We start from the raw sequence: 19190 nt of genomic DNA, 5'->3' as shown, positions 1-19190 counted from the left end.
CAAGTCATGAAGGAAAAAGCCAGCCCCGTACCAGTGAGTGAGTCCAGGTGCAAAGCTCAAAGGCGAGTGCAGAACCCCGAACTTATGGCAGCTGGGACTGTGGTGATGGCAGCAGCAGAAATATGCAAACATGGCCATATACACTGGACACTTTATATCTGAATCATCTTAGCAAGTTTCAGTAGGAATTACTATCAAAATCTTCCCCTAGGTAAGGAAGCTGAGATTCAAAAAGGTTAGGCATTAGTTCAAAGTTATAGATATACCCAGAGGCAGATCCAGGACCCAAACCCAGGGCTGATTTCCAAGCCATTGCTCTTAACCACAACTAGAGAATCTGACTTTGATGGAAAAAAATGTGCTCAGCTATGGATAAGGGTTTGTATGAAGATGAAGCGGTGCCCAGCAGGCAGCCAGGAATGAGGACTTGTATACAAGAGAGGTGTGAGCTACCTAAGCTCTTCAAATCTCAGTTTCCTTACCTAGGGGAAGATTTTGATAGTCAACTGACTTCCAATTAGAGTTGCTCTATTTTTTCTGTGCTCCCTGAGCAGCTCTAATTGTTAAGTCAGTTATGTTTCACTCTTCGCAACTCCATCGGGCTGTAGCCCGCCAGGCTCCTCTGTCTGTGGAATTTCCCAGGCAAGAATATTGGAGGCTGGTTGGAATTTCCTACTGCAGAAGATCTTCCCTACCTGGGGATCAAAGCTGGTTTCCTGCTTGGCAGGCAGACTGTTAGCCACCAAATGCTGTTAGCAGTAGCACAGCATGTAAAACTTGCAGGTATAGGGAGAAATGGGTCGTAGGTGCCATAAGGCTTTACAGCAGCACGGGCTTTGTGCCCAGTGCCTGGGACACACTGCAACACCTGATAACACAGCTGACCAAAGACCTCATCTATCACTGGGGTTTCCAGAGTTCTACACAGCGTCCAGTGTAAACCACTGATACCAAACCACTGATACCAAACTGCTGACAATTGAAAAATTCAACACATACGGGAGCACAAGCCACTCAATTAAGCTGTCAACCAAGCAACCCAATCAAAAAATTGGCAGAAAACCGTAATAGATGTTTCTCCAAAGAAGAAGAAATACAGATGGCCAGGAGGCATATGAAAAGATGCTCAACATCACTCATTATTAGAAAAATGCAAACCAAAACTACCATGAGGTACCAACTCACCAGTTAGAATAGCCATCATTAAAAAGTCAACAAACAACAAATGCTGGAGAGGATGCTGAGAAAGGGAACCCTCCTCCCCTGTCAGCGCAAATTAAGTTAGTGCATGCATGATGGAAGGCAGGGATTCCTCAGAAAACTGAGAGTAGAATTACCATATGATCCAGCAATGCCACTCCTGGGCATAGATCTAGACGAAACTCTAATCCAAAAAGACACGCCCCCCGACGTTCAGAGCAGCACTATTCACAATGGCCGAAACATGGAGACAACCTACATGTCTATTGCCAGATGAATGGCTAAAGATGTGGTCCACATTTACAACAGAATATTTACTCAGCCATAAAAAAGAACAAAATAATGCCATTTGCAACAACATGGATGGACCTAGAAATTATCATAGTAAGTGAAGTAAGAGAAAAACAAATATCACTCATATGTGGAATCTCATTTTTAAAAGACGATACAAACTTATTTTGGAGAAGAGAATGGCAATCCAATCCAGTATTCTTGCCTGGAGAATTCCACGGACAGAGGATCCTGGCAGGCTACAGTCCGTGAGGTTGCAAAGAGTCAGACACGACTGAGCAACTAAGACACAAACTTATTTACAGAACAGAAGCAGACTTGTATCAAAAACAACTCACAGTTACCAGAGGGGAAACACTGGGGAGAAGCATAAACCAGGAGCTTGGGATGAACACGTGTACACTCCTATGTATAAAACAGATAACCAACACAAACCTACAATACAGCACAGGGAACTCTATTCAATATCCTGTGATAACCTATATGAGCAAAGAATTAAAAAAGAATGAACACATGTATAACTGAATCACTTTGCTCTACACCTGAAAGTTACACAACACTGTAAATCAACTATACTCCAATAAAATGTTAAAAAAAAATACTTGATACCATGTTTTATATGTAAAATCAAGTTTTGATTTAGATAATAGGAATACTAGCTATTAAGTTCTTCAGTTACCATGCTAAATTCTTTACATATATGTTTTCATTTAATCCTCATAACAGTCCAATATGATTTGATATTGTCATCTTCATTCCCATTGTAAGGATGGAATCACAGCAGATTAAAGGAGACTGAGTAACTGGCGCAGGGCTGTGCTCAGCTGGCTGGGCAGGGACCCCCACAGCCTAAACCTTCCCAGCTGGAGGGTACGGCAGAAGACCCAGAAGGAAGAACAAAACTCACCTGCGTAACAGGCTTAATTCATTACTTTTTATGGATCTAAGATATTTGGGGAGCCTGTTTTTAAAATATTCTTGGGAGGGAGGAGGGAGGAGGGTTCAGGATGGGGAACACGTGTATACCTGTGGTGGATTCATGTTGATATATGGCAAAACCAATACAATATTGTAAAGTTAAAAAATGAAAAAAAAATTATTGAAAACACCATGGAATCTTTTGTTAGTTAGATGCCAGTTTGAAGTCTTAGGAGAAGGCAATTGGCACCCCACTCCAGTACTCTTGCCTGGAAAATCCCATGGGTGAAGGAGCCTGGTGGGCTGCAGTCCATGGGGTCGCTAAGAGTCGAACACAACTGAGCGACTTCACTTTCACTTTTCACTTTCATGCATTGGAGTAGGAAATGGCAACCCACTCCAGTGTTCTTGCCTGGAGAATCCCAGGGATGGGGGAGCCCGGTGGGCTGCCATCTATGGGGTCACACAGAGTTGGACACAACTGAAGTGACTTAGCAGTAGCAGCAGTTGAAGTCTTAAGTGAGAACCAGGGATTCTTTTAGAACATACGTAACACAATTTAGCAATCTCTACTGAGCATTTTAAAACTACAGATGTACCATACCAGGACTCCAGAGGTATGGCTCAAATCCTGGCTCTGTGGCTTCTAGGAAATCCCTGTATCTCTCTGGGCCTCAGTTTTGGTATCTATAAAACAGGGAGATTAGATCCGGGGGTGGGGGTTCCCATTTGATTGTGACCACAGAGTTCTTTATTCAGGCAAAATCTTACTTGGAATCTAACATATAAAACACACTAAAAACTGAGTTTCTCAGGTTGGGTTTTTTTCTGTGAGGGGGGACGGTCTCCACAGGCTAGCTCCTTGCTTACCTCGTCGCCCCCACCCCGAAGCCCCTCCTGGAGCCCGAGCACAGAGCGCACAGTTCCAAAAAGCACAGGTGGGAAACCACGGCCCCACCTCACCTCTCAAGAGGCTGTGCTCCTCGCCCCCCAGACGTGCACGGCGCCTGTCACATAGTAGGCACTTCATAAATACTTGCGAGAGAAAGAATGAAATATTACCCTGCCTTTTCGGAAATGGGGATACGTAGTTTTCATTTCCTCTGCTGATTGCCCCAGGTAGTTAAAGTGCTAAGATGGATCCTGGGGGAAACCAAATGTTACATTTATGGAAAAGCTGCTTTTAGATACTGAAGTGGCTTCCAAGTTCAGTGCGGCCATAAGTTAAGGGTCTGTCAGCACTTCCATTATGAACACCGCTTTGTGGTTTCATAACTTAGCCATAAAAGTTTGCTTCAGGCTATCCCTCGGCATACAAATTGAAAACCCTGTTTTAGGCCAAAATGTGGGAATTAGAAAACAAACAATTTATTGGTTTCAGACATAGTTTTGTACCCGTCTCAACCAAATAAGATTTATTATGTGGGCAATTAGAGGGGACTAAGCCACTTGGTTCTTGAAAAATTAAAAAAAAGAGGAAATAGCCAAACTATTTATATTTTAACAGTTGTCCCTGGGTATGATCAATCATTCTTTTGGGTCCTATTTTTATCAAGTACTTTATCCCCTGCATTGATGAGACCTAGAGTCTATTTATACATTCTTTTTCCTTCTTTTTTAAACATATTCTGTTAATGGTATCAGAATGAAAAATATTGCCTTGTTTTTAACTAAAAAGCGAGCAACATAAATGAGACTTATCTCAAAAAAATAAATAAAAGAGCTTAATCCTGCTTTTGGTAAGTATTTTGAGAATGGCAAGTATCTCATTTTTATAAACAAAAAAGACAATATCAGTAATGACTAAACAGGGATATGAGACATTGTTCTACAGTGTGAGAACCGGTTAGAGCTGAGTAGTCACCTGGGCAACTCACTGACTTACCAGGTCAGGAAATGGAGGCCCCAGCTAACAAGAGTCCAGCCTGAACATGTCCCGCAGCTCCTAACCCCGAGGACGAGAGCTGGGTGTTCTACAGCCCAGCTTGGCAATCAGCTCATTCCTGTTTCCCATGGATGTAACCATTCAAAGCCAGGAGTCTACATTTTCCTGACCGACTCATGTCCACCACCACACACATGCCCCTAACCACACGAGAATACACCTTCCGGCACTGCACACAGGCTGTGGCACTCTGTGACTCTGGTGACCCAAGTCACAAGCCATGTACCGTCAGTGCCCTTGGTATGCACTTGTTTTCTGTCCTCTTGGAGCCAAGCACAGTTTTGAGCACCTAGAGACATGGGCTGGGTTGCTGGGTCACAGGCGCTAACCTGACTGGGGAGAGACCCAGGTACTGGGCTTGTGAGCAACTTAACAACACATGGCTCAGTCCTCTAGCTCAGCAATGCAGCTGAACAAACCAGGTTATAGTTCCTGTTTATGTGCTTATGTCTGAAGAGATGTATTTGTGAATCTGGTCTAGTGCATGACAACACTCTGTTACAGTACTAGGGAGCAGCAGGGTTTAGAGTCTCCCTACTCTGTTACTACCTCACAGGGCCCTCTCACACTGTTGAGAATGTCTGCCTGTACATCTGATTTCCCTTGCAGCCTGCACTCTGGGGCAGGAACCCAGTCTAATTCCTCTCGTTATCATCACTGTCTGGCACAGGGGAGGTACTCAACAGATGTGTGCCGAATGAACAGATAAATGAATAGATGAAGGACCAAATGCACACACTTGCTGATGGGGCTCATCTCTCTGCAGGGGCTTCCCCAGGTCTTTCCTGGGCCATGCATGCCCTTGGCCTCCACAGTCTCCCCACTCCACAGAAACCAGCCAGACCCCTCAGCAGCCACCACTTCTCTTTGCAGAAATACTTTTGATAGAAAGAATGCAATTCTGGGAATAACAGCACAGTGAAAGTATTTTCTCGAGTCAAAGGGGAATTTGAGTTGGAACAATAGGAAATTCTTAAATACCTGGGTAGAAGATCACAGCCCACTCCAACCTCTCTGGTTTCCACTTCAGTCTTGGACTGGGTTTCTATTAAATAGTCCAACCTGCTTTGTAGTTCATTATTCTAGAGATGAGGGGGAAAAGGGCTGTTAGTAAAGCAAATGTGTTCCCCCACAAATACATATGATACAATTTATAGGTATTATCTGGATTTTCCCCTAGACACAGACATTTATCACAGTGTATTTTTAAGTGCCTCTTATACAGTAGGAATTGAAGGAATATATTGACTGAATCCTTACTAATAGCTTTATGTGCCTGGACATACATATGTATCCAATTTTACCTGAATGGAAACAAACAAAATATCCTACTCTGTACCATTATTTGCTTTTTGCCCTACTCTGTACCATTTGCTTTTCGCCCACTCAACAATGTGTTGTGACTCTTTCCATGTTTATTAGTTTTCTTTTTATGTCAACAAACTATTTTAATGGGTTCATAGCATTCCATTGTATGGATCTACATTATTTAACTAGTCTCTTACTGATGACCTTTAGATATTTATCACTTTTTTTGTAATTATAAATAAGGTACAGCTCATGTTTTAAAACTCCCTCATTAAACTATAAATTGAGTTTAAGTCTATTAACTTAATTTAGAGGGAAATACCTCTGTAACTTAATAATTAGTATTTCGTAGGTGTGGAAAATTCAGAATCTCAAACATATAAAGTAGAACAAGCTCCTTGGGATTAAAATTAGCATTCTGAAATAGTGTTTTTTTCCCAGACCAGAGCCAAACATTACATAGGTTGATGATTAGATGCTCAGGAATTGGAAATTTGCCCCGTGGGGGAAATGAAGGACAAAGGAGCAAGGGAGTTGAGGATATTGAAATGAAAACAGATGAAATGCTGCTGCCTAAAACCCAAAGGACAGAAAGACACACCTTTTAAAAAATTCAGACAGTGGTTATCTCTGTGTATAGAGATTTTTTTATTTCTCTTTTAAAGTTCTATGTATTTTCTGTAATGCTAAATTTTCATGAGGCAATAACCATAACTATGTTCTTGACTGTATTCCTCAGAACACAGTATGTAGTATATGCAAGATAAATATGTATTGAATAAATGTATAAATGCCTTTGAAAGTGTGTTAGTCGCTCAGTCATGTCCAACCTTTTGTGACACTATGGACTGTAACTTGCGATTCCTCTGTCCATGGGATTCTTCTCCAGGCAAGAATACTGGAGTGGGTTACCATGCCTTTCTCCAGGGGATCTTCCTGACCCAGGGATCAAACCCAGATCTCCTGCATTGCAGGCAGATTCTTTACCAACTGAGCCACCAGGGAATGAGTGTTTTATTTGCATAACCAGAAAAAATTAAGCGTTTGTCTTTTCTAAGCTGATGCTGAAGCTAAGGCACTGTATTCTAAGACACTCAACAACACGTGAAAGTTGAAAAGTTATTTGGAGACAAGCTCATTTGCTCTGAAAGAGCTCCTGCTCTGGATGGGTGATAACAAGGCGCAAAGCAGTGGCTCTGGTGCAGACTCATGTTCTGCGGGGTATAAAGGTCTAGGAATCCCTTCTGATAATGCGAAACGGTGTACAGGAAGAGAATGCACTCCAGCTTCCTTAGCTGCTGACAAGCCATGACTGATCTGTGGGCTCGGCATCTGTCACCTGGTGCTCTGGGAGAATGCTGTTGGCTAACTGCCAGGGGATCACCATCATTTACACATACACACACACACACACACACACACTGCTTCACCAACAATATCTGAACTCTCCCATTCATACAGAAAGAGAGGCCTGCCCATTAACAATCAACAGTCCCACTGTTTCATTCTTTCTCAGTGTAGACTGTAATCATGAGGATTCTGTAAAATGCTGAGCTGAGTACCTATAGTTAGGGGGCAAAAAGGCAAGGTTAGCGAATGTATCCCAATTGGTATACAGTGAGTAGTGGACTTGTAGTCCTAAGTCTTTTGTTCTATTTCAAAGGAACTCTCGTACAAATCAAGCTTCCCTGGTGGCTCAGATGGTAAAGAATCTGCCTGCAGTGCAGGAGACCCGGGTTCAAACCCTGAATCAGCTATTCACTGAAGCACTGATATGAAAATCTTTAACTTTTAAAAATGTAATACTATTAGTTAAAAAAAAAAAAACCTGAGTATCTGCTGGGAATCAGGTAGTATGTAAAATCAAGTGAGGGGAGGAAGTTGGCAGCTAAAGAAATAGGGCATAATTTGTAACCTTTGAGGAGTTCAGTCTTTTGGGGGTACAGACATCTAAGCAGAAAATAACAGAACAAACTCCTAAGTCTCATGCCAGGGGGACCCAGAAAATATCATGGGGGCACTTCAGAGGGGATGTCTAACTCAAAATGGAGGACTGAATTGTCTGAAGATTTTCTGGAGTTATGCAAGGACAGAGAGTAAGGGAAATAAAAGGAATGAGTACCCCAGAATTATGGAAGAATACTGGGTTGAGAACAGGCCCCTGACTGTAGTGTACAGGTGTGCAGGAGTTGGTTATGAAGGGCTGTGTATGCCACAACCAAGCCTCTACACCCAGGCCCGTAAGACCAAACTCAAATTTTACTTCAAACACTTGGGCTCCAAGTGAAAACTGTATTGGGAGGAAATAAAACTATAAGGAAGGAAGATCAGTCAGGGAGGTCACTGCAATTTTCTAGGTAGAGTGAGAGCCGCACTTCTAGTATATAGGAGTAAGCAGTTAAATAGAGCCTCCTCAAAAATATACAGTGGAGAAAAAGACAGTCTGTTCAACAAGTGGTGCTGGGTAAACTGGCCAACCACGTGTAAAAGAATGAAACTAGAACACTTGCTAATACCATACACAAAAATAAACTCAAAATGAATTAAAGATCTAAATGTAAAACCAGAAATGCAAATCAAAACCACAATGAGGAATCATCTCACACTGGTCAGAATGGCCATCATCAAAAAGTCTACAAACAATAAATGCTGGAGGTGTGGAGAAAAGGGAACCCTCTTACACTGTTGGTGGGAGTGCAAACTGGTACAGCCACTATGGAGAACAGTGTGGAGATTCCTTAAAAAAACTGGGAATAGAACTGCCATATGACCCAGCAATCCCACTGCTGGGCATATACCCCAAGGAAACCAGAATTGAAAGAGACTCATATACCCCAATGCTCACTGCAGCACTATTTACAATAGCTAGGACGTGGAAGCAACCTAGATGCCCATCAGCAGTTGAATGGATAAGGAAGTTGTAGTACATATACATAATGGAATATTATTAAGCTATAAAAAGGAATGCATTTGAGTCAGTCCTAATGAGGTGGATGAACCTGGAGCCTATTATACAGAGTGAAGTAAGTCAGAAAGAGAAACACAAATACTGTACATTAACACATATGTATGGAATTTAGAAAGATGGTAATGACTATCCTACATGCAGGGCAGCAAAAGAGACACAGACGTAAAGAACAGATTTTTGGACTCTGTGGGAGAAGACAAGGGATGATTTGAGAGAATAGCATTGAAACATATATATTACCATATGTAAAATAGATGACCAGTGCAAGTTTGATGCATGAAGCAGAGCACCCAAAGCCAGTGCTCTGGGTCAACCCAGAGGGATGGGATGGAGAGGGAGAGGGTTCAGGATGGGGGGACACATGTATACCTCTGGCCAATTCATGTTGATGTATGACAAAAACCATCTCAATATTGTAAAGTAATTATCATCCAATTTAAATAAATAATTTAATTTTAAAAATAGAGACTCGTGCAAAGAGTAGCTATCAACCTTGGACAGAAGACAAACAACAACCGAGGTCTTCAGAGACTGAAGGACAGGTAAGTTTTAGACAGGAGGTAAAACTTGGAGCAGTTGACAAGCATTGGCTGGGTTCTCTGTGATTCTTTTGTTTCTATTTGCAGCTTTGCCCAAGAGCAGAATAGTCATAGTGGAGGCAGCACAAACACAGTAAAAATTCGGTAGAAAGATCATCTGTCTGATAAGAAAAAAAAAAAACAACAGTAGGAGTCTACAGGATAGAAGAATTACCAAGAGTGAGAGGGAAGCCAAAATGGAAGGGTCAGAAAAGACTGAAATTTTATATTCTGTGAATAAACTCAGTTCCAGTCTCCAGCAGACCCCTGAACCATGTACATGTGGAGCAAAGTGAAAGAAGTATGAAGCCAAGGCTTAAAGAACTGAACCGAGATCTAACCCATCACCCACCATAGCAAGGCAGGATGCAGTTGGGTTTAACCAGATTCTTTACCTTCTAAAGCAATTACAAGTCTATTTTCCTGCACATCACTGATGGAGGGAAAAAAAAAACCAGAAAATATAAATAGAAAACAAATGGTAACTTTTGAACAGAAAAATACAATGCCTGAAATTAGATCAATCACTAGATTGCCCTAAGAAAAAAATGGATATGCCAAAGGAAGGAGTCAGTAAACTTGAAGACACATTAAAGAAGTCATTCAATCAAGATAAGATAATGTTGAAAATAATAAATGAAACTTCATGGAATGTGAGACAATTTTTAAAAGCCTAACATAGGGACACTGGAATCACAGAAGGAAAGAAGAAACTGGAGCAGAAAAAATATTCAAAAAACTAAGGGGGCAGTTGGGTGGGGGGTAGTACATCTCCAGGTTCTTGGGGAAAACAAAGAATGGCTGAAATTTTCCCATTTTGGTAAGAGACATAAATTTATATAAATTCAAGAATTGACTATAACCAATATATTGATTATATATTATTGAATATATATATTCAATATATATCAATATATCTTGATATATATATTGATTATATATATAACCAATATATTGATTATATATTGATTCAATATATATAATCTTGAATATAACCAATTCAAGAATCTCATCAAACTCAGACAACCAATTCAAAGAGAAACCTACCTTGGCATATTACAGTCAAACTACTGAAAAACACAAAGAAAAATCTTGAAAGTCATCCTGTTACATATAGGGAAACAGTAATCTGAATTACCAAAGGTTGCTCATCAAAAACTATGAAAGCCAGACGAGACTGAATACTAACGAAGGAAACTGTCAACCTAGAACTCTATATATATTTCCATAATGAAGGTGAACTACAGGCCTTTTTTTTTTTTTTTTTTTTTTTTTTTTCTCTAATTTTATTTTATTTTTAAACTTTACATAATTGTATTTTCAAATAAGAAAAACTAAGTGAATGTGTCCCCATCTGGTCTGCACTACACAAAATGCTAAATAAAAATTCTTCACCCTGAAGAGAGGTATCAGAAACTCAGATTTTTCAGGAATGAGTGAAGAATATCAGAAATAAATACTATATGAGTAAACATAAAATAAAATTATTTTAATTTCTCCAAATATATATGACATAAAACTTCTAGCAATATACAGTGGGTTTATAGTAATATATAGATACATAAGGTAACTCAGACAGCATGGGGAAGGGTTAATGGACCTTATCATTGTAAGATTTCTACATTTTATATTAAATGGTACAATATTACCTCTAAGTAGACTGTGAACACTTGATGATGTATATTATAGTACCTAGAGCAACCACTCAAATATTAAAGACACAATGCCAATTGATGAATGGATGAATTAAAATGGAATTCTAAAAAATTTTGGAATAGTCCAAAGAAAGGCAAGAGAAGGGAACAAAACCAGCAAATAAGCCAGAGGGACTAAACAGAAAACAAACAATGGCAGAACTAAATCCAACCATGTCAATAAAAATTAAATGTCAATGGACTGTACACTTCAGTATAAGAATATCAGAATGTATAAAGAAACAAAACCTAACTATATATTGTCTACAGGAGATGTACTTTAAATAACACAGATCAGTTAAAAATAAGTGGATGGAAAAAAATATACCATTCAAACAATAAACTTAAGAGTGCAGAAATTATAATACCAGATAAAAGAGACTTTAAGACAAAGAGTATGAACAAAGGTAGTGACCAGTATTTCATAAAGAGATCAATTCATGCCAAAACACAATAGTCAAAAATGTGTTCGTACCTAATAAGAGAGCTTTAAAATATATGAAGTAAAAACCAAAATTAAACAGACAGTCTGAAATCATAGCAAGAGACTTTAATACCTGCTCTGAGCAACTAAGAGAACAGTTATACAAAAACCAGGAAAATCATAAATAATCCAGACAATATTATCAACAACCTAATCTAATTGATATTTATAGAACACACACAAAAACAGCAGAATATGAATTTTTTTATAATACTCAACCAAGAGAAACCATATGCTGAGCCATAAAACAAGTCAAACTAAATTTAAAAGAATGAAAACCATACAAAGCATGTTCTAGGACCATAACAATTAAATTAGAAATAAAAAACAATAAGATGTCTAAGAATACCACAAATATTTGGAAGCTGAACAACACACTTCTAAATAATTGATAAGTCAAAGAAGAATCTCAAAGGAAATTAGAAAATATTTTGAACTGGATGATAATGAAAATATATCTTATTAAAGCTTGTAGGTTGCAGGTGAAGCAGAGCTGGGAAGGGACATTCATAGATTTAAAAGCATATATTAGAAAAGAAGAAAGGTCTAAAATCACTGACCTATAAGGTCTACCTCAAGAAGCTAGAAAAAGAAGAGCAAAGTAACACCAAAATAATTAGAAGGAAGAGAATAATGAATATCAGAGCAAACAGCCTCAATAAAACAGAAAACAGATTATATTCTCTATCCACAAAGCCAAAAGCTATTTTAGTTTTTAAAAAAACAGCAAAATTAATAACACTCTACTTAGATTGATCAAAGAAGGGTGGAAGGGGACAAATGATCAATATCAGAATAAAGAGGCATTAAAAAGAAATAATAGGTTATCTATGGTGAAACAAAAATATCAATCCTTACTTCACACAAAATACAAAAATTAACTCCAAATGGATCTTAAAACTAAATTTAAAAGCAAAACACCTATCATTTTTAGAGGAAATCATTGGAGAAAATCTCTGTGACCTTGTAGTAGACAAAGATTTCTTAGGAACTAAAAAGCAGAAACCATAACAAATTGATAAATTGAACTTTACCAAAAATAAAAATGGATACCAAAAGGTATCATTAAGAAAATGAAAAAGGAGGTCATGAAATGGGAGAAAACGTTCACAATACATTTATCTGACCAAGAACTGGTATCCAGAATACATAAAGAACCCTTAACACAACAAAAAAGAAAAGTAAAACTCAGTAAAATAATGGGCCAAAGATCTGAACAAACACTTCAAAAAATAATATATACAAATGGCTAATAAGCACTTAAAATATGCTCAGCATCACTGGTGACCATGGAAATACCACCATAATGAGATACTACCACATACCTTCCAGAATGGCCACGTGAAAAAGACTGACAGTATTAAGGGTGAGGATGCAGAGAAACTGGAACAGTCCAACTTCTGGTGGGAAAGTAGACTCCTTTGATAGTTTCTTAAAAAGTTAGATCTTTATCTACCATACATCCCAGCCATCCCATTACTAGGAATTCACTCAACAAGAATCAACCTGGGCTTCAGGTTCAAGATGGCAGAGTAAAAGGATTTGCGCCCATCTCCCGCAAGAGCACCAGAATCACAACTAGCTGTTGAACAAGCATCAACAGAAAGACGCTGAAACCTACCAAAAAAAGATACCCCACACCCAAAGACAAAGAAGAAGCCGCAACTAGATGGTAGGAGGGGCACAATTATGATAAAAACAAATCCCATACCCTCTGGGTGGGCGACCCACAAACTGGAGAACAATAATACCAAAGAAGTTCTCCCACTGTTGTGAAGGTTTGGAACCCCATGTCAGGCTTCCCAGCCTGGGGACCTGACAAAGGGACTGGGAATCCCCAGGGAATCTGACTTTGTAGGCCAGTGGGATTTGATTACAAAATTTCCACAGGACTGGGGTACCAGAGACTCCAGTCTTGGAGGCTGAAAACAAAACCTTGCATGCACCAAGACTCAGAGGAAAGGAGAAGTGACTCCATAGGAAACTGAACCAAAACCACCTGTGTTGGAGGGTCTCCTGTGGAGGTGTGGGTCAGCAGGGGCTCCCCAGAGGGACGGGGGTTGGGGGAGGGGCATGGGACTGGCAGCAGCTGTCTGGGGAGGTCAGCTTTGGTGTAAACCTTCTTGGAGGCCACCACCAACCTGACCACAGAGCCCTTAGACCCGAGGGCTGAGTTGCCTTAGGCCAAAAAATTACCAGGGAGGGAGCACAACCCCATCCATCAGCAGATAATTGGATTAAAGCTTTACTGAGAAAGACCTAGTTTTTCCCACCACCAGTCCTTCCCTTCAGGAATCCTACAAAAGCCTCTTAGCCTCCTCCATCAGAGAGGGTAGACAGAAGAAACAAGAAGAACCACAATCTCAAAGCAACTAAAATAAAACCACGTTACAGAAAGTTAATCAGCATGAAAAAGCAGAAAGTTATATCCCAGATGAAGGGACAAGGTAAAACTCCAGAAAAGCAACTAAATGAAGTGGAGATAGGCAACCTTTCAGAAAAAGAATTCAGAATAATGATAGTGAAGTTGATTCAGGATCTCAGAAAAAGAATGGAGGCAAAGATTGAGGTGATGCAAGAAATGCTTACCAAAGACCTAGAAGAACTAAAGAACAAACAGAGATCAGTAATATATTGGAAGGAATCCACAGCAGGATAACTGAGGCAGAAGCATGGATAAATGACCTGGAGGACAGAATGGTGGAAATCACTGCCACAGAACAGGATACAGAAAAAAGAAGAAAAGAAATGAAGACAGCCTAAGAGACCTCTGGGAAAACATTAAATGTACGGACATTAGCATTATAGGGGACCCAGAAGGAAAAGAGAGAGAAAAATGACCTGAGAAAATATTTGAAGAGATAATATCTGAAAACTTCCCAAACATGGGAAAGGAAATAATCAACCAAGTCCAGGAAGCACAGAGTCCCAGGCAGGATAAACGCAAAGAGGAACACACTGAGACACACAGTAATCAAACTGACAAAATTAAAGACAGAGATAAAATACTAAAAGCAACAAGGGAAAAATGACAAGTAACATGGAAAGGAACTCCCATCAGGCTATCAGCTGATTTCTCAACAGAAACTCTACAAGCCAGATGGGAATGGCATGACATATTTAAAGTGATGAAAGGGAAGAACCTACAACCAAGAATATTCCACCCAACAAGACTGTCCTTCAGATTTGATGGAGAAATCAAAAGCTTTCCAGACAAGAGAAAATTAAAGAGAATTCAGCACCACCAACCACCAAACCAGCTTAACAACATAAGCTAAAGGAACTTCTCTAGGCCTAAAACAAGAGAACAGAAAAGCCCTACCTACAGAAAATAAACCCAAAGCAAGTTAAGAAAACGGTAATAGGATTATACATATGGATAATTACCTTAAATGTAAATGGATTAAATACACCAACCAAAAGACACAGACTGGCTGAGTGGATGAAAACATGTGCATGTATGTACTTTCACTTACCACATCACTCTGCTTGACCCCCCAAATTGTATGTAATTATTTTATATTGTTAGGTTAATCATGTTCCCACTATGGCTTGCAATTGTAATTATCTTTTATTTTTTGTCTTGTTATTGATTGTGAAAACTGATAAACATCTTTCACTATTGTGATTATGTAACTATTACTCAGTACCATTGTATTACGATTGGTCAGCAGAAAAATTACAGAATTCTGTATCACCAAAACAACCATGTAATAGAAAAACCTGTCATCACTTAAAAAATCCATATGCATATGAGAATTATTTTGGAATTTTCTAAAAAATACAAATGCCCAGGTATTGCTTTGTGTTTTTGCCAGCGCTCCAGATATGTTTCTAGTGAGTAGCCATGTTTAAAAATAACTGGACTATATAAGGATCTTTTACTTTTATCTAGTTTGTTTCTCTTTTTCTATTTCATAGTCAGTGCTCCCATTTCATTTAGTTTATGTTTCCCAATTTCTCCATCTCTCTTTTTTTTATGTTCTTTCTCAAGCCTTTATCAAGTGTAGTAGAAAAGCTTTTGTATACATATATATAATCTATATAGTCTATATTTTAGAAAACTTATGAAATTTTTCCTAACTAAAAAATTTATGACATTTAGATTCCATTTGATTGACTTAATGTGAATAGAATGCTACATTTCTAATTTTAAAAAATGGATATGCAACAAGCAACAAAGGTTTACTGTATAGCACAGGGAACTATAATCAATATCTTATAATAACCTATAATGGAAAATAATTTCAAAAATAACATATGTGTATATGTATAACTGAATCACACACACAAAAGAAATTTTGTAAACTTTTTGAAATTTAGTAATGTTTATCTTTTTGCCAGTTTTTCTAAATGTCCTATGGATATCTGATAACATATGAGATATAAAATTTTAAATATATTTATGTAGGATATGATTAATATAAATTAAATAGAAATCTGTTATATTTAAATCATTAACGACATCATTCAAGATACCCCTATTCTTATTTTTTGTGTACTTGATAAAATATTCTCAGGGAAATGTTAGTATGTCTATGATTATATATTTTTTCTTTTCCCTTATATTTCTTCTGATTTTTTCTTTATGGGTCTGTTTCTTTGTTGTTAAGGTGTCTAATAGTTTATGATGTCTATCTTTTTTGTGAATTGTACCTTTTATCATTAAAAATATTCATCTTTGCTTCATTTAAAATAAATTAATTACTTTAAAAAAAGAATAAACCCTAAGTTCACATAATGACTTGTACAGTAATGTTCCCAGCAGTTTTATTCACAATAGCCCCAAGCTGGAAACAACCCAAATGTGTCTCAATAAGGAATGGAGAAATAAACTGTGGTATCTTAATAAAAAATATCCTGCCACAAAAAAAGAATATATGTAAGATGGATATATCTCAAATCATTACACTGAGTGAAAGAAGCTAACTAGACATGAAAGAGCACACAACTATATAATTCTATTTATATAAAATGCAAACAAGTCCAAAAAAAGATCCCTGGTTGCCTGGTGGTGAATAGAAAGGGAGATGGACCGCAAGGGGAAATAGATCTTGAGAGTGATGGCAACGTTCTGCATCTTGTCTGCAGTTGTGGTTTCATGGGTATATACAACCGTCAACACTCATTAAATTACATACTTTCTTAAAAATGGAGGCTTAATTGCCATATAATATTCTGTTGGTTTCAGGTATCCAACATATGATTTGGTGTTTGCACACCCTATAAAATGATCACAGCAGGATGTCTAGTTAACATCTGTCACCATACACTTTAGAAAGCTTCAGCTTTATTTGTATGAATTAATACAAGGTTGACAGGACCTAAAAAAGGATGATGAGAGCCTGAATATGGGCAACAGGAGGAAAATTAGAGCAGGATGACAGAAATACTTAAAAAACAATAATTTTAAAAGGTAGATCTTGATACAGGAAAGCAAACACACTCTGCTCTGAGCCTCACAGGCTATGACTAAAGAGCAGCCTCGGCTGACTGCCTGGCTTGGGCTGCAGAAGAGATTGCTCCAGGACTGAGAATCAGGTTCCAGGGTTTTCCTACTCTCAAACACCACCACCTTGTGTTGAGCTGTGAAATGCAGACCACCCAGGAACTTGGGAGGCTGTGCGCCTTCCAGAAAGGAAGGACCTGGTGTGGCACCTCTTGGCATTTTTGGGAGATTATGTCACAGATGAACGGCAGCCACCTCCTTCCCCGGCTCCCGAGGCCCCAGGGAGGGAGCAGCCGGAGCTGCAGCCCGAGCTCTAAACAAGAATGCACGTCCAATAAAACCTGCACGTGGTGCCTGGTGCTGCTGCCCCGGCGTCACACAGGGAAGTTCACAATTGACCCAGGAATGCACAGCAGACACGTTGAGAGGTTTATGTACCACACAACACACGTTAAGTGCAGGACGGACAAAACCAAGACATCTGACTCCTTTCCTCTGACTTTGGAGTTGGAATATAAGTTTAGGATTTTCAGCAGAGAAAAATGAAATGGGATCTGCTCAGTTTCAGAAAGCTGATGAACCTTATGAAGCCAGATGCTTATAACTTTAATAAAAGTTTCTCAGCAGGTAAAGAATCGCCTGCAACGCAGAAGACACAAGTTCAACCCCTGAGTCTGGAAGATCCCCTGGAGAAGGAAATGGCAACCCACCTCAGTATTCTTGCCTGAAAAATCCCATGGACAGAGGAGCCTGGCAGGCTACAGTCAATGGGTTACAAAGAGTCAGACATAAGTGAGCAACTAAGCACATAAACTACAACATATTGGAAATAAGGGATGGGGTATTTCTTCAAGAGATAAGTGAATAAAAATATATTGGGAAAAAAAAGAGAATGGGCATATTTTTGCATCAGGGAGATTTCTGAATTAGCTGATGAAAACCTAGTCTGATGGGGCCTTAGCACAAACTTCTAGGGATCTGGTGGGGGAAGGGGTTGCAAAATCTAATGAGTTTCTGCACCAGTAAGTACATATGATGAATTCAGGGACCAAAATAATCTACATTCTCAATTTAAAAGAAGGAGGAAGAGAAGGACGAAGAGGAAATATAAATCAGTTGTCAATAGAAGGAGTCCCTGGGACCTAGCTATTGAGGAAACAGTAAACACATGGCATTTACTGGGAGCCACATACTTTTCTAATCACTTAGTATTAACTAATTTAGTCTTCCTAACAACTCTGTGCAGAGGACTCCCATTTACAAATGAGCAACCTAAGGCACAAAGCAGTTAAGTAACTTGCTCAAGACCACATACTAGTAAGTCACAGAGCTGACACTGGAACTCAGGCAGTCTAGCTCGAGTCTGAAGTCAGGCCCTTAACAAAGGGTAGCTAGTTTATTTGGAGAAGGCAGTGGCACCCCACTCCAGTACTCTTGCCTGGAAAATCCCACAGATGGAGGAGCCTGGTAGGCTGCGGTCCATGGGGTCGCTAAGAGTTGGACACGACTGAGCGACTTCACTTTCACTTTTCACTTTCATGCATTGGAGAAGGAAATGGCAACCCACTCCAGTGTTCTTGCCTGGAGAATCCCAGGGGTGGGGGAGCCTGGTGGGGGAGACGTGGCTGACGTCTATGGGGTCGCACAGAGTGGGACACGACTGAAGTGACTTAGCAGCAGCAGCACCTAGTTTATTAATCAGACAGGACTAGGTTACTCGCTCTGTCCACCAAAACTTTTTGAAGATAACTAAAACACCATCATTGGCATCATTACAGTAAAGCAGAGAATGGAAAGTCAAGGAATAAAACTTCCTGGTGTTAGAATAGGTAAGAATAAGAGAAATTCTTAGTGGCCAACAGGACCCTGTATTATAAAGCAAAACAACTAGATATATTTGGAAAATGTCAGTGCAACCTCAGAATCTTAAAAAAACACATATTTTCCCCAATTTTGTCACTACTAAAATGGTCTTTAAACAACAGGGTTCTACTGTACAGCACAAGAAATTATATTCAATATCCTGTGATTAACCATCATGAAAAAGAATATAACTGAGTCACTTTGCTATACCGATACACTGGAGAAGGGAATAGCAAACCGCTTCAGCATTCTTGCCTTGAGAACCCCATGAATAGCATAAAAAGGAAAAAAGATTGAAACTGAAAGATGAACCTCACCCCCACCCCCAGATCAGTATGCTACTGGAGAAGAGCAGAGAAAGAGCCACAAAAGGAATAAAGAGGCTGAGCCAAAGCGGAAATAATGCTCAGTTGTGGATGTGCCGGTGGTCAAAGTAAAGTCCGATGCTGTAAAGAACAATGTTGCATAGGAATCTGGGATGTTAGGTCCATG

General features: G+C 39.2%; 1 protein-coding gene across 2 annotated transcripts in view; it reads right to left on the bottom strand.

Moving 5' to 3' along the window:
- Nucleotides 1-19190, bottom strand: part of MYZAP (myocardial zonula adherens protein) — a 124914-nt gene that overhangs the window by 13998 nt on the left and 91726 nt on the right. For both annotated transcript variants that reach the window (XM_010836808.1, XM_010836807.1), the window contains one exon: nucleotides 5336-5436. In XM_010836808.1, the coding sequence (XP_010835110.1) occupies nucleotides 5336-5436 (101 nt within the window). The remainder of the gene's footprint in view (nucleotides 1-5335; nucleotides 5437-19190) is intronic.

This window comes from Bison bison, unplaced genomic scaffold (assembly GCF_000754665.1).
Source record: "Bison bison bison isolate TAMUID 2011002044 unplaced genomic scaffold, Bison_UMD1.0 scf7180017864066, whole genome shotgun sequence".
In the NCBI taxonomy this organism is placed as follows: domain Eukaryota; kingdom Metazoa; phylum Chordata; class Mammalia; order Artiodactyla; family Bovidae; genus Bison; species Bison bison.
This window is presented reverse-complemented; position numbering and strand designations above follow the sequence as displayed.